Here is a 15,486-nt window from a genome sequence, read left to right as displayed (position 1 = left end):
GTTCCGGAGTTACATGATAATATGCGAAAATTAAAGAAAAAGTGTGCACTCATTTTTCTCTGAAACGGCTCAACCGATTTTTATAAACTAAGATTCAAATGAAAGGTCTTACAGTTTCCTAAAAATTTCTAGAACATTTCATCCGGATCCGACGTCCGGTTCCGGAACTAAAGCTTGGCAAGTGGAAAATTACCAATTTCATTAGTAGTTTTTTCACAAACGATGGTCAAAAACAGGTACAAATTCCATCAAACTGTCTTATAAATTATTCTAGTTTGCAGAGCTTGTTAGTTTGTGGGCATGAAAACTTAATTCGACACTACTGGTCCCCCCTTTTCCTGTTTCGGAAGCACCGAAAGTCATGAAAGAGAACTCACATAATAGAACTCACTTCGATTTCTCTGCGATGCTTGAACCGATTTTCACAAATCATGATTTGCATTAAAACTCATATTATCTTTAAAGCTACTGTGAAATATTATCCTGATCCGACTTCCGGTTCCGCAGTTACAAGGCAATGAGTAGTTACAGGGCGGAACTAGAGGGTAAACAAGATTTGTAGAGTGTGTTAGATTAGGTCCGAACAAACTTTCCTATTTCTATTCAATGAACAGTTGTTTTAGCGAATTCCACAGTTATATTTTTGATGTTATGAGTAATATCAATATGAGAAAGGCATCATTACACCCCTAGGTGGATTAAAACAGGCTTTTCTGAACGGATTTGATTAGTAGGGACCGGGAAAATGATGTTTGGGGTCGTTTCGAAATTCAAGATGGCGACTTCCAGGGTAAAGATATTCTTTGGAAACTCTCATAATTGGGATACTTTTGGAACGGATTAGATGATTCGACAATTATTCAGGTTGTTCCGAAATCCAAGATGGCGGCTTTCGGTTTTTCGATATTTCTGAAAAACCCTTACAATTTTGAAATTGCTGTAACGAGTTTGAAGAGCAGATGCCGGAAAACGATTTTTCAGCTCGATTCCGATTTCAATATGTCGACATCCGGTTTACAGATATTCCTTCAAACCCACTCATATTGTAAGTGTTTTCAGGGTATAGCAACAAACCGAAAGTCACCATCTTGAATAACGAAATGACCCCTAATATCGTTCTCCGGCACCTACTCATCAAATCCGGTCTGAAAATATCCATGAACTCAAACTCAACTAAATTGTGTATGACACTCGGCACTCCAGGTCTGGATTGAAGGTCGGTTTTCACAGTGATCATATATATCTTTTCTGTATGAGAAAGACAAAACAGAACAATTCTTCTAAATTTGGCTTAAACTGTTTCAAAATGTACGCTATGTTGATAGCTGGCCAAACGAACCGGTTTCGTCTATACTAGTTTCCACTTCCAGCAGCACCGGAAGTAGTGCTCGAAAACTCAAAAACGAAGCTCACTTCATTTTCTCAGATACGGCTGAATTGGTTTCCATAAACTAAAATTCAAATGAGAGGCTATGATTCTACAGGCTGTTCTTGAATGGCTTCCGAATCCGACTTCCAATTCCTGAACTAAAGGGTGAAGTTTGTACAAAATCACAAAGCGGCGAGGTAAAAAACGAACTTATAAATTATACTCAAAATTTTTTACAAATTTAAAAGGTTGAGTTTGTTTAAGTACAAAGAAACTTTTTTGTTCTTATACAAAATTCTATAAAAAGCTTTTTGTTTAAAATAGCTATTTTGCATATAAAATAGCTTTTTTGCATACCTAAATGACATTATGTTTGTGATTATATTTTTAGATCAGCACGATGAAATCGTATCAAAATATTTTGGGTAAAAAAGACACCAAGTTACAAATTGGGTAATGACTAATATTCTTTGTGGTTCTGCTTGGGTATCTTAAACTGTGTTGCAGTTATCTCAACCTTACCAATAATTAGATATTTTTCAAACATTCACTTCTAATCGAGTTTATTTGTCCCTAACCTTTAAGTACTACTGAATGAAAATACGCACCTGGTAAACATGTTGACTGATAACAGGATTTTTCCAGCAGCGTTCTACAGCATACGGGCACTTGACTTCCGGAGAAAATGTAACTAATTCAGATTATTCTAAAAAAATGCGTTTCATAAGCCAACAACACCAACCATCACAAACCGATTCCGGGCTAGACACGACAAACCAAAAACGATTTCAACGCGTACCGAACGACAAACACCGATTTCTACCGTCGCTGCGAATGCGACACCGCGGCGGCCGACGCCGATAAGTTTTCTATTCGCACCAATTTGCTCCCGCTCGGCCGGGGCAGTTGTCTCAACCGTACTAATAACAATAATTTTCAAATCCACTCTCATTAATTTGTTGACGGAACCGGCAATGGTGGCAGACACCCGGTGGCACTAGTCGAGTTGTACACAATCACGGCCGTTGTTTCCATTAGGTTTAAGGTCCAATGTTCTGCAACCGCACTACCGAACTCTGGCACCGCAGACCAGTGATGCCATTTCCTCGCTGAAGATGTCTTCGAACGACAGCAGCTGTATGAAAAAGTTGTAAAAAGAAGAGGTGCTTGTTAGTTGTTGTAGGATGAAAGTTAACATTTTATGGTGAACTGTTTTTTTCTGGTTCAAGCTCTACATGCTTTGCGTGTCACTCGAGTGCTACAAGTACTGGTACAGGTTATGGTTGTATGTTTGTCTGTTTGCTTGGAGACCTCGCGAGCGCACCGATTAGGAAACGAGAGCATCTCGTCGTACTCAAGAGGGACGTCAGTCCGTTTGGGGCTCCCAGAGTTAATGTGTCTCTTTGTAGTTCGAATTATATTGACAAAATGGATTAGTTAATTTTAATAGCTACAAGCAGACCGGCTACTACCAGCGATGGATGGGAACGTGTCATCTTTGGCATTGCAGCGAGGGCTGGCGGGAAATGTACAACTTCATTCCGCAATTTCGGTTGGGCAGGCAAGACGGTGAGGTCGACGGGGAAAAAACACCGTTGTCGTGACTGGGTGCCATTGTCTAAAGGTGAACAATTCATCTCAAGCATTCCTGACATGGAGCTGTCGCAACGCGCGGTCCAAGTTTTGTCAGAATGTCAGCGAATTTTGCATATGTTAGATGCGGTCGGTGAGACGTACGTTACATGTTGGGTTTCCTTGAAACCTTCGATGTTTTGGAGAGAAGTATTGGAAATTGGTGCATTAGAAAAACATTCATATGTTTTTGAGTACCAAACAGGAGGTTGCATATTCATACGTTTTCTAAAAGCTTATTCAACTTTTTATCACTATTCAAAAATAGACAGACTGAAAAAAGACTGACGAATAAAAGAGCAAAAATAAAAATTAAAAAAAATTTCCACAGAAGTATTGTTGTCAACCAACGTTGACAATTCAATTAGATTTTGTTATCACAACAAATTGACTCAAATGGCACGTTCCCCTTGATATTAATATTAATATTCGAATGGATGTTCGACTTGGGAAAATGCTTGAATACATGCTGTTGTTGATTCATGGAGTCCGAATGTAGTGCGGTGGAACCTCTGTTGAAGTAAATTAGTCGAGCGTAGAGATAGTTAAGAAGCACGGAAGTCGAACGAGATAAGGTCTTTCGAGAGTCAATATTGTCGTTGATTAGTTTTGCGACAAATAACGCTTGTTGTATCGTTCTACGTCACTCTAAGTGTAGAATTCAACATAACACCGATGTCATTGAAAATTTCGACTTTTCCTAGCGTTTGTCCATCAATTCGATAGTCAAATACTATGGGATTGGTTTCATGATCAAAAATTTGACATGTAGCGGTACAGATTATTGAAAAGTTTCTTCGCCACCAGTCTACGAAAATATCTAGAAGCTCCTCAAGATGAACACAATCTTCAACAGCACAGACGTCAAGTAGTGAAGCAGCACCGTTGAAGAATGGTACAAACAGTTGGGGACCTAGATTACTACCTTGAGGAGAACCGGATTTATCTGTGAACACATAAGTAGTACAAGAGCCAAACTGCACACGTAGTACTCTATCGCAGCTATGTTGCAAATAGTTACGTATTCAATGCATTTTGACGTAAGACTACGTCTTCCTTTATGATACTGACCTGGGTGTTATTTCGTAAATTTGTTTACATTTTATATTCCTAGGTAACACATTTGCCATCAAATACCTCTCCTAGGCCTATCCTGAGTTCTGTTTTCATCATGGCCCAACATGTGTCGATTGGACGTAAATCAGGGTAGCTCAAGGGATTCCGGAGACCTTGGGGACGAAATGCTGCATCACACAATTCCAACAGGCTACACATAAATTAGTAGAAAAAACGTCTTTGGGGGTTTTATAAACTTCGTTGCATAAGGCTTGACATATGCTAGTATTACGGGTAGTAATGCATTTTATAATAACATTCCTCTAAATAAAATCTCTTTCTAGCTTCTTTCGACGAAGTTGACTTGGGAAACATAATTGAATTCCCTACAATAATAACTATTTCAAATGATCATCCAAACAAATTCAAGTTCTCTATAATTGGGATGGAAAAATTATTTGAATGTTTTTAATACGGATCAGTAACAGGCGGAGAAGGAAAATTTTATATACATAAAAAAGAAAAACACTAAACTCTGTAGCTCAAAATGGACATTTTTTTTCTTTACCTCCCCGGTGAACGACTAAAATGGTTGAAGCCGGGGTAAAATAAATTATATTAAAAAACGGATCAGTGTAGGTAAAAAATTTCGAAAGTTGCGTCCATCATTCTACAGAAGTGATTTTCAGATAAAAAAAATCATCGATCATTAAACCTCCTGCAGAAAAAATTAGTACTGTTTTTTTTTGCAAAAGCGATTCTCACAGAAACTGATTTTACATGGCAAAAAATCAGTTCTGAAAAGTTCACTAGCGAACATTCTCCTCGATGATATTTAAGAAAAAGGTTCACACATTGAATATATCTGATAAGATTTTCGATCAGAAGATTTTTAGGAGATGAATTTTCATAGTCGTTATATTTTAACCCTTTGCAGAATACATGATGCATACATTTGCTGATGAACAAAAACTGATTCATTTTGAAAATGTGCAGTGCGCGTAGGGTGGTTGATAAGTGGGTCAATAGTTTCGGCAATAATAAAGCATTTCAGTAGTTTGAAAATTGTGCAATATTGCTGTAATAGCGACGCGAAAACTCTAAGCGAATGCACATATTATCATCTTACTCTTAAAAGCAATCTATCGATCAGAGAAAGTTTGACAGTTGACTACTAGAGCTGTGAAGAAAGGGGGGGGGGGGGGGGGGGTACCGTTACCCTATATTATGTATTGAAAATTTACAGCAGTTTGCATACATATTACTGTTTTCGATCGTGGAGTGCCATCTCTACACGGAGAACCCTTCGATCATAAAATTGCGATATCGCAGTTTTTGATTTTTGCGATAGTTGATTTAACTAATTTCTTTTTGATTCAACCAATATGGTTTTTGATTTGCACATATTCAAGTAGTTGAAAAATATGTTGTTTTGAATGCTGTCAAATGCCGGAGACTGTTGAAAGCAAAACAATAATCGCAATGCAAAATCAACAACTTTTTTAGTTGAAATCTGTTCGCGTCGCTTCAAAATGTCAATTGAAACAACATCGATGGTTAAAGCGTTTGGTGAAATTGTGTTCATTCGATTTGAGAAATTTATGATTCCATAACAAGTGTTAATCTAGCAGCGGTGTTGTGATAAAGTTAACCTTGTTTAAAATGAAAAAGATTTGGAGACATATTAGAAAATGTTAATGAATGATATGCGCAAAAATTTTATGCTTCAAATTCGATTATTGATTTACTTCCAGCAGACTGTTTTACTTCCAGCTGTTTGATACCGATGATGATGTTCATGCATTAGCAATAAAACGCTTTTTGACATGAATTTAATTTATAAAAGTAACAGGAACGAAGGGTTTCAAACACACAGAACGCGCTGCGTTTGAATTGCCGTAGCAAAATTCTAATTCCCAGCGGTTGATGCACCCAACTTTGCAATGTCTAAAACAAATAAAACCGATTTATTTTTCAACTAACAGAATTTTGTTCCAATAACAACACCAGTTATTTCAACTAAAATATTTGTTGAAATTAAAAGGTATGTGTCCTCACTAATTGACAGCATTTTTTTTTCAAACGGTTAAATTAGTTGTTTCAACCATCGCACAGTGGGGAAAAAACGATCAAAAACGCGACTTTGCTTAATAATTTCATAAAAACATAAGCAAATATTTTCAAAATGAGTATTTCTTATGCAAATTTTTCTGTAGAATCGATTTATGATAGTTAGAAGATCCGCAAAATTCACTATCATGCCCGTTTTGCTCCAATTCCTCTTTTTTCTGACTTTACTTTGAAAACTAACTGTGAAACTCAGGAAAAAATTCAATTCAACCAATCGGAAGGTATTCCTGACATGCTCATAAGTTAGATAAATAGATTGTTTTTAATAAGATTGACCGTAAACAACTGTATTCTGTTTTACCCCCAGTCATCTTCTTCCATGAATTTACAGAAAAAAATGTTCTACTGATCGGTGTTTGGACCAATTTTGGTTCAACAAGACAGTTCTATGTTTCGCAAATAACCTCAAATAATAATTCACAGATAGTGTTCATGATCGCATGCTACGTGCTACATCGTTTTACCCCAATTTTCCCACTAATATAATTTTATGTTGAATTCAGATTTAAAATCCCGAAGCAGATCCAATATGACCTACCAATATTGGTTCATATTACGTGCAAAACATCTGTTATCCAATTCAACACAAAGGAAAGACAGTACTAGCCTGTTTAACCCGTTGTACCCCAATTTATTTCATAAGTCGTATTTCTGGTTAAACTTTCTTTCGCATACCGAAAGCAGGCTGATTGCGGTTGATGAAAATCGACTGATATTACGTAGAAAGCCCTAAAAATAGGATTACAAATGAATTCAATGACCACACGAATCTTGCTATACCGTTTTACCCCAATTTATTTCATAAGTCGTATTTCTGGTTAAACTTTCTTTCGCATACTGAAAGCAGGCTGATTGCGGTTGATGTAAATCGATTGATATTACGAAGAAAGACCTGAAAATATGATTTCAAATGAATTCAATGACCGCACGAATCTTGCTATACCGTTTTACCCCAATTTATTTCATAAGTCGTATTTCTGGTTAAACTTTCTCTCGCATACCGAAAGCAGGCTGATTGCGGTTGATGAAAATCGACTGATATTACGTAGAAAGCCCTAAAAATAAGATTACAAATGAATTCAATGACCGCACGAATCATGCTATACCGTTTTACCCCAATTCATTTCATAAGTCGTATTTCTGGTTAAACTTTCTTTCGCATACTGAAGGCAGGCTGATTGCGGTTGATGTAAATCGATTGATATTACGAAGAAAGACCTGAAAATAGGATTACAAATGAATTCAATGACCGCACGAATCTTGCTATACCGTTTTACCCCAATTTATTTCATAAGTCGTATTTCTGGTTAAACTTTCTTTCGCATACCGAAAGCAGGCTGATTGCGGTTGATGAAAATCAATTGATATTACGAAGAAAGACCTGAAAATAGGATTACAAATGAATTCAATGACTGCACGAATCTTGCTATACCGTTTTACCCCAATTTATTTCATAAGTCGTATTTCTGGTTAAACTTTCTTTCGCATACCGAAAGCAGGCTGATTGCAGTTGATGAAAAATTGGGGTAAAACGGTATAACAAGATTCGTGCGGTTATTGAAATAATTTGTAATACTATTTTCAGGTCTTTCTTCGTAATATCAATCGATTTTCATCAACCGCAATCAGCCTGCTTTCGGTATGCGAAAGAAAGTTTAACCAGAAATACGACTTATGAAATAAATTGGGGTAAAACGGTATAGCAAGATTCGTGCGGTCATTGAATTCATTTGTAATCCTATTTTCAGGTCTTTCTTCGTAATATCAATCGATTTTCATCAACCGCAATCAGCCTGCTTTCGGTATGCGAAATAAAGTTTAACCAGAAATACAACTTATGAAATAAATTGGGGTAAAACGGTATAGCAAGATTCGTGCGGTCATTGAATTCATTTGTAATCCTATTTTCAGGTCTTTCTTCGTAATATCAATCGATTTTCTTCAACCGCAATCAGCCTGCTTTCGGTATGCGAGAGAAAGTTTAACCAGAAATACGACTTTTGATATAAATTGGGGTAAAACGGGTTAAACGGACTAGTGCTGTTATTCCCATTGTGTTTTATTGGATCACAGATGTTTTGCACGTATTATGAACCAATATTGATAGATCGCATTGGATCTGCTTTTGGATTGTAGATCATAATTCAACTGAATAGTATAACTAGAAAAGAAATGGGGTAAAACGGTGCAACGAGTTTTCTGCTGTCAATAAAACTATATGCAATCGATTTGTTAGACTTTTTTACATCGGAAACTCTCTATTCGCTCATCTGCAAGTTCTTCGGTTTCATGTTATATAGTTAAGCTTGAATACAATGCAGTATCAAAAGGGAACTTGGGGTAAAATGAACATGATAGCGTTTCGTGCGGTCCTTCTAAATACATGGAATCGATTTTACTGACCATTTTACACCAAAAAAGTGCTTTGTGGTCAGCTGTATCATGCCTCCAAAAAAATCGTCGCGTTTTTGGTCAATTTTTTCCCACTGTGCATCGTTTCTCCTAATCGATAAACAAAAATGACAGTTTAGTTAAAACAACAATCGATTAGTTGTACCAAATTTTAACCAATCGAATTCAGAAAATCAAATAATATTCTGGTTGAAATGAGATCGCGGGTGGTTCCGTGTAGTGAAAACCGCGAAAATGTTATCGCAGAGATGGGACTCTCTATCTAACCCTTATCTAGCTCCTAGCCAGGGAAATTGTATTGTATTGTAAACTACCCTACATATGAAAACACGTGAAGAGTCAGTTAATACTAACCTTTAAAAGACAACTGTTAAAATTTCATGTTATTCAATTCATTAGTTTGTGAGTTATTGTGCTAAGATTGATGCATTTTGAAAACAATGGATCAAAGACAATTTCATGTTTTAATTTTACACTTATGCAGACACCGCTCCATTAGAAACAACAATAAAACGTTGGTTTGCTGACTTCAAACATGGCCGTAGAGACACTGATGATGCAGAACGTAGTGGACGTCCAAATGAGGCGGCAATACAAGAAAACATAAAAAATCCACAAAATCATTTTGAATGATCGAAAAGTGAAGTTGCGTGAGTTAGCTGGCATCGTAAAGACATCAAAAGAACGTGTTGGCTTTATATTGCATGAGCATTTGACTATGAGAAAGTTCAGTTCAAAATAAGTGCGCGTTTGTTCACTGCTAACCAAAAATGCTGATGATTCTGAGCAGTGTTTGGCCATGTTTAAACGTGACAAACCGGATTTTTTTTTTGCGTCGATATGTTTCAATGGATAAAACATGGATTCATCATTTTACTCCGGAATCAAAACGATCGTCATCTGAGTAGACAGCAACTGGCGAACCTCGTTCAAGGCGCCCGAAAGCACAACAAACGGTTGGCCTCGGTATTTCGGGATGAGCGTAGTGTAATATTTATCGACTATCTTGAAAAAAGAAATGCCATTAAGAGTGAATATTATATAGCGTTATCGGAGCGTTTGAAGGCTGAAATTGCAAAGAAACGACCGCATATGGTAAAGAAAAAAATTTCGTTTCATCAGGACAACGCACCGTGTCACAAATCAATCAAAACAATGGCAAAACTACATGAATTGAGCTACGAACTGCGCCCACAACTGAGACCTATTTTAAAACAAAAGATAAACCGTTCTACAAAAGTGGTATTGAAATGTTTGATTGCGTTGCTCTTGATGGAGATTACGTTGATGAATGAAGTTAATTTTGAACCAACACAATCGTGTTCTCTTCATTAGGCCTGGGACTTTTCAGCCCATGTGTTAATAATCTTCGGGTGGTAACCACAATATTTTTTCTTAGCTAATTATGGGAAGCTCATAGAAAAGCTCTACAATGAGTGATTTCTCCTCAAAAAATAGTACACTTGATTTACAGTGTATGTCACGCGAATTTTCGTCCATAAACGCGTGCGAGCTAATTACATTTTATCAAAGCAAATCTGTCATAGTATCGAATCGTATTGTAATGTTTACTACCTTCCCCAACATGATTCATGTGAGACTGAAGAATTAACAATAGGCGTCTTAGGTTTTAAGTAAGTAATGTAAGACACTCCAAACTTCAATTATATATAATACATCCGCTCGATTCTCTCGTTCCCCGTCCCTGTCCACCATCTTCATTGGAACTTACAAGATCTTTTTTTTGTCACTAACTTTTTCGTTCGCCCTTCCCCCGTCTCTTAACCATCCCGATGGCAACTAATAAGATCTCTGTAGTTTGCAGACATTTGGTTTCCATACTCCCTTTTTACCCCGCTTTCCACAATATTTACTTTTTTTCATTCTCTTCCTTAACATCACCATCACCGCCCACGGAAGACCGCTCCAGTCGATGACCAGCATGCGGGCCACCCGCCGGGCCTTCGAAGCCTGGAGGTGTTTTCCGCGGACCCACACGAACCGAAGGAAGCGGCCATAGATATTTAACAACGCCATCTGGAAGACTCATGCAATATTCAATTCACCGACCACTGCCGATCGCCAGCTGAAAGCTGGATTTCCGAAAATCCGAGACGACATAATCTAATGATACTATTCTAGTTTTAAGTTAGTCGTTGATTCAGATTAAAAAATACCCTTGGCATCTTAGAGCTTAAGCAGTGTGCCTAAAAATATATTATATTATTGCATGAAAAAAAATTATATATAATTGATAATACGTGGCTTTAACCATTATTATCGATGCGTAGTAATATTTACAATCGCTCGTTGTATGTATTCTCAGTAGCCTGACCACATTTCTATATGCATTTTTTCTCAAATTTTGAATTAAAAAACAAATACACGTTCCACTTATAAAAGTAAAGTTCAAACAATATTGAGAGCTGCCGAAACACTACACGTTTACAATGAAGAATTACTCCATATTCAGTAAATTCAAGAGACGTACATAGTGATAATGTACCAGCGAAGTACAACAATTGAGAGGAAAATGAAACTTCGTACATTCCATAGTTGATCAATACAGATGTTATAAAGACTGTCCCATCAAGTATGGACGCAACAAAAAATCGCTTCCATTTCGCAATGGTTCAGAATCGGTAATTTTTAATGGCTGCGTCCTATTTGAACTGCATAATCATGGACGACGAAACCTACGTGAAACTCGATTACAAATCCTTGCCGGGACCACAATATTATACGGTGTGAGAAGGGCAAGTGTTAAACCAGTCCGATACATCGATTGAAGTCGAAAAATTTGGTAAGAAAGCTATGGTCTGGCAAGAAATTTGTAGCTGCGGTAAGATTTCGAAACCCTTCATCAGCAATGAACAATGAACAGCGAAATATACATCAAGGAATGTTTACAAAAACGACTTCTACCCATGAATCGAAGCCACAAGGATCCTGTTGTCTTCTGACCAGATCTTGCTTCTTGCGACTACTCGAAATTAACGGTAGAATGGTATACCGCAAGAAGGTGCGCCAGCTAGTCTACAATGGCTAAGTAGCAAATGTTGAGAATAATATTATGTTGTTGTAGTCTAATATTGTAAGTATATCAAATAAAATTTGAATATCTAACACTTATGAATTATTTACAGCGAAATCAAAGTGCGTCCATACTTTCTGGGACAGTCTTTAAAATACCTGTACCTTCTCCCTTCTTTAGCTTATAGCTACAATTATTTTTTATCGAGTAATGTTGAAATTAACTGGAGCATTTAAACACAAACTTCACTACACAAAATTATGTTATTTATCAACTTATTGAGATGAAAACTGATTGAGTAACACATCCATAATGTAAACAAAAACCAGGAAAATAAAGAAATCGTTCACTATGAGGGTTTACACACGAAGATTTGTTCGGTAATACTTTTGACGAAAACTTTCGGTTATCAATAGAAATAACGGATATTTTGTTACATGAGTTTTATGTTACAAAAATCATGCATTTTTTTACCGGACGATCAGCTTTATGCAAGTTATCATTACAGATGTAAATAGATATACAATTTGTACGGTAAATCTGAACAGTGGTCGAGTACGGGAAAAATCATACTGTCCGTATGGTAAAATTATCTTTCAATAACCAAACTTCTGCTTATACGGATTGTCGTGAAAATTAACTGTCAAACAGTTATTAACCATCACGGAACCCCTCGCGATCGTGGAACAACCAAAATATTAGTTGTTTTTCTGAATTTGATTGGTTAAAATTTGGTACAAATAATCGATTGTTGTTTTTTCTAAACTGTCATTTTTGTTCTTCGATCAACAGAAACGATGGTTGAAATAACAAAATTTTTGGTTGAAAAAAAAAAAGATGCTGTCAGTTAGTCAAGACACACACCTTTCAATTTCAATAAAGATTTTAGTTACAACAACCGACCTTGTTTTTGATTTAACAGTTATGTGAGTTGTAAAACAAATCGGTTTTAGTTGTTTTAGATATTACGATTAGTTATTTCAACTTAAGCAAAATTATTGATTTTGAATGACAATAAAATATTCCTTATTGATATACGTTTTTATTTTTTAAATGAAAATTCGGTATGTTAAGATATATAAAAAAATATGTAATGTTTAATATAAATAATATACTGTTATTTAGTAGTGCTGGTGTCAACGAAACTTTCCAATTGTGACCACTATATTACTTACGAACAAAAGGTCGAACCGAATGCACTGATTTTTATTGTTTGAGCCAGATCATATGAATAAATATTAAACATTTTCAATTTAATCACTCTGTTCATATAATTTTTGTACATGACTTGAAGATAACATGATGCTCATTCATTAACATGCATTTCACGATGGAGGATCAAGTTGTTTTTTAGACCAAAATTCAAACGCATACAATTCACTGGGTTCTAGTTTTGGTTACACACGTTTGGTTAATTGCAATATCTCTAACGGTTATCAGTTCTGTGCATAGCATTACATAGCATTATCAATCGTTTCTTTTTGTAACACCAGAGCAGTAAAGATGTAGATAATTTATCATCACATTAATATTCTGACAACTAGTGTTATGATGAACGCGTTTGAATTTCAACTAAAGTAATGGTTGATTTTCCATTGGGATTTTTGTTTTGCTTTGTGCTGTTTTTGACATTAGACGGCATTAAAAACAACATATTTTTCAACTATTTCAATATGTGCAAATCAAAAAGCAAATTGGGTGAATGAACTAATTATTAGTTAAAACAACAACTGCAAAAATCAAAAATTGCGAGATCGTAATTTTTTGATTGGAGGGTTTTCCGTGCAACGAAAAAAGTCTTGAAGGGTTCGTCGAATGGATTGAGGTACAAGTGTACAAGTTTTTTAAACATTAGAACTGGGCAGAAACTTGTTTTTTGAAATCCGAAAATCTATTCAGATCCAGCATTTTAACCAAAAAAAAAAAACAAACACAAAAAAATCACTGCACCATTCGTTAGATCTATCTGGTATACAGTTTACGGTAGTTGTTTGACAATTCAACAACAACCGAACGGTCGGTAATCCATTCAATTACCGAACGTTGGGCTGTTGAAAATTCGGTTAAAAATTTACCGAATTCTGCGAAATTAGAGTGTAGATTTATGCGACAAAAAATATGTACCTTATATTCAAATAAATCTGTGCAATTGATCCCGAACTATAAGATTCAACACTTGGCCGTTGTTCGTTTCGAAACGAAGTTTGCTGGCATTCCTACTTTTCTCCTAGCATATCCGTTGATTAGCAAGTTTTGCACTAATAGAAATTCGCCCCTACTGACTGTTCTCAACTAGCTGGTAGTGCGTTTACTTCCACTCGTTCCTCGACCAGGGGTCGATACCTAAACCGGTGGCAATAATCCCGATTCACCGTTGTAGGGCACTACACATAATTATCGAAACAAACCTTACCCGGAGCCGTAAACAAACATCCACCGGGAAGGAAAACAAAACGAACCGAATGCACTGTATTTGTTTGGCCCGATAGGTCGATAGACACGATTCTTCTTGTTTTCTGACACATTTCTACTGTAACACTAACGAAACTAACACTCGCGGCTCCTGATGCTGACGCTGCTGCTGCTGCTGTGCAGTGCGTCTTCAGCCGCTGGTTCAGACCTGCTAATGAGCTCGGTCAACATTACGGGGCATCCGGAAAATCAGAACACCAACAGTACACGTACGGCACCTGAACAGATCTAGATCATCTTCGTCAGAACGGGGGGCCGTCACGTAAATCCAGAACATCACCTGCACGAGGGTACACATTAATCTTTGTCATTGGCACGATTCAATCCCATTCACGATCAGTATATTTTTTCACACGCTTTAACCTGATATTTCACCGGCACCAAAGTCACACACGCGCTGAGTAATCTTTCCTTCGATCCTGCATCAACCGAACGTACCGCGAGCAAACCAAACGCAACAACGTTCCACGAGCCGCTCCCGGCAAACACTGACAGAGTGTGGCCGCGAAAAGATACATGCAGTTCTACCTTTGGAGCCGACACTTGGCTCGTCCGCAGTCCTCTCAGGTACGATCGAAGGGAAAAACCGGTTGCTCTACTCACTCTCGAGTGCCGCGATCAAGCGTTGAAACGAAATGAATAGTTGAGCAACGGCTTTTGATTAGGCCGCAGCGACTTCGAACCAGGAGAACGAGACAGACTCAGTGTCGGTCAGTATGGTGGACTCACTTGCAAGCACGGACCAACGATCACCGACAGTCACTCATCTGGGCGCGGTGATTTACGCCTCAACGAATCACTCAGTTCAAACCAGAAATCAACAACCAACCAACCAACAACCCTTCTGGTATAACAAAATCACAATTTTCCGGTTGCTGAAAACACTAATTTCCCCTCAATGACGTACGACCTACGCGGCGTGATCGGAGGCTGTTGTTGTTTTTTTTTTCAATCGTAGACGTTTAGCGTCAGTTTCACGCGGCTGGCTGGCGCGTTCCGGCCGGTAGATCACGAAATTGATTCATGATCTCGCTTAGTTCCGCGTGCCGGCCGTCCTCCGGACTCCGTCGGGTGCTATCAGCATATTCAAAGAGCCTGCGGTCTAACAGATATTGGGATTAAGACACATTTGCACCTTCTACCGCTGGCTGCCGGACTGCCTGATGAAGCCATTTAAGCCCATCCCGATGTAGGAACCATTCATCGGCATAGATTTACCGTTCCTCTCCTGTGTTTCTTCCTTCTGGTCGGTCAAAAAATAAACGGGAAGTCGATCTCGTCCCAAAAAAAGAAGTAGTTTAAATTACACACGCTCCAAGGAAGACTGGCTCACGAATTCTGACTACGAAGTGGAACTGTTCCTTTTGTTGTTGTTGTTTTG

At 37.5% G+C, this 15,486-nt stretch overlaps 1 protein-coding gene across 1 annotated transcript in view; it reads right to left on the bottom strand.

The window, feature by feature from the left end:
• Nucleotides 1-14,580, bottom strand: part of LOC131429458 (neuronal PAS domain-containing protein 4B) — a 155,243-nt gene extending 140,663 nt beyond the window's left edge. The window contains exons 1-2 of the mRNA XM_058593593.1: nucleotides 13,758-14,580; nucleotides 1,978-2,504 (exon numbers count right to left, since the gene is read on the bottom strand). Of these exons, the coding sequence (XP_058449576.1) occupies nucleotides 1,978-1,988 (11 nt within the window). The 5' untranslated portion in view covers nucleotides 1,989-2,504; nucleotides 13,758-14,580. The remainder of the gene's footprint in view (nucleotides 1-1,977; nucleotides 2,505-13,757) is intronic.
• Nucleotides 14,581-15,486: the final 906 nt, after the last annotated feature.

The sequence above is a fragment of the Malaya genurostris genome, chromosome 2 (genome assembly GCF_030247185.1).
Source record: "Malaya genurostris strain Urasoe2022 chromosome 2, Malgen_1.1, whole genome shotgun sequence".
Lineage (NCBI taxonomy): Eukaryota > Metazoa > Arthropoda > Insecta > Diptera > Culicidae > Malaya > Malaya genurostris.
The sequence above is the reverse complement of the archived record's forward strand: the minus strand, read 5'-3'. Positions and strand labels throughout refer to the sequence as shown.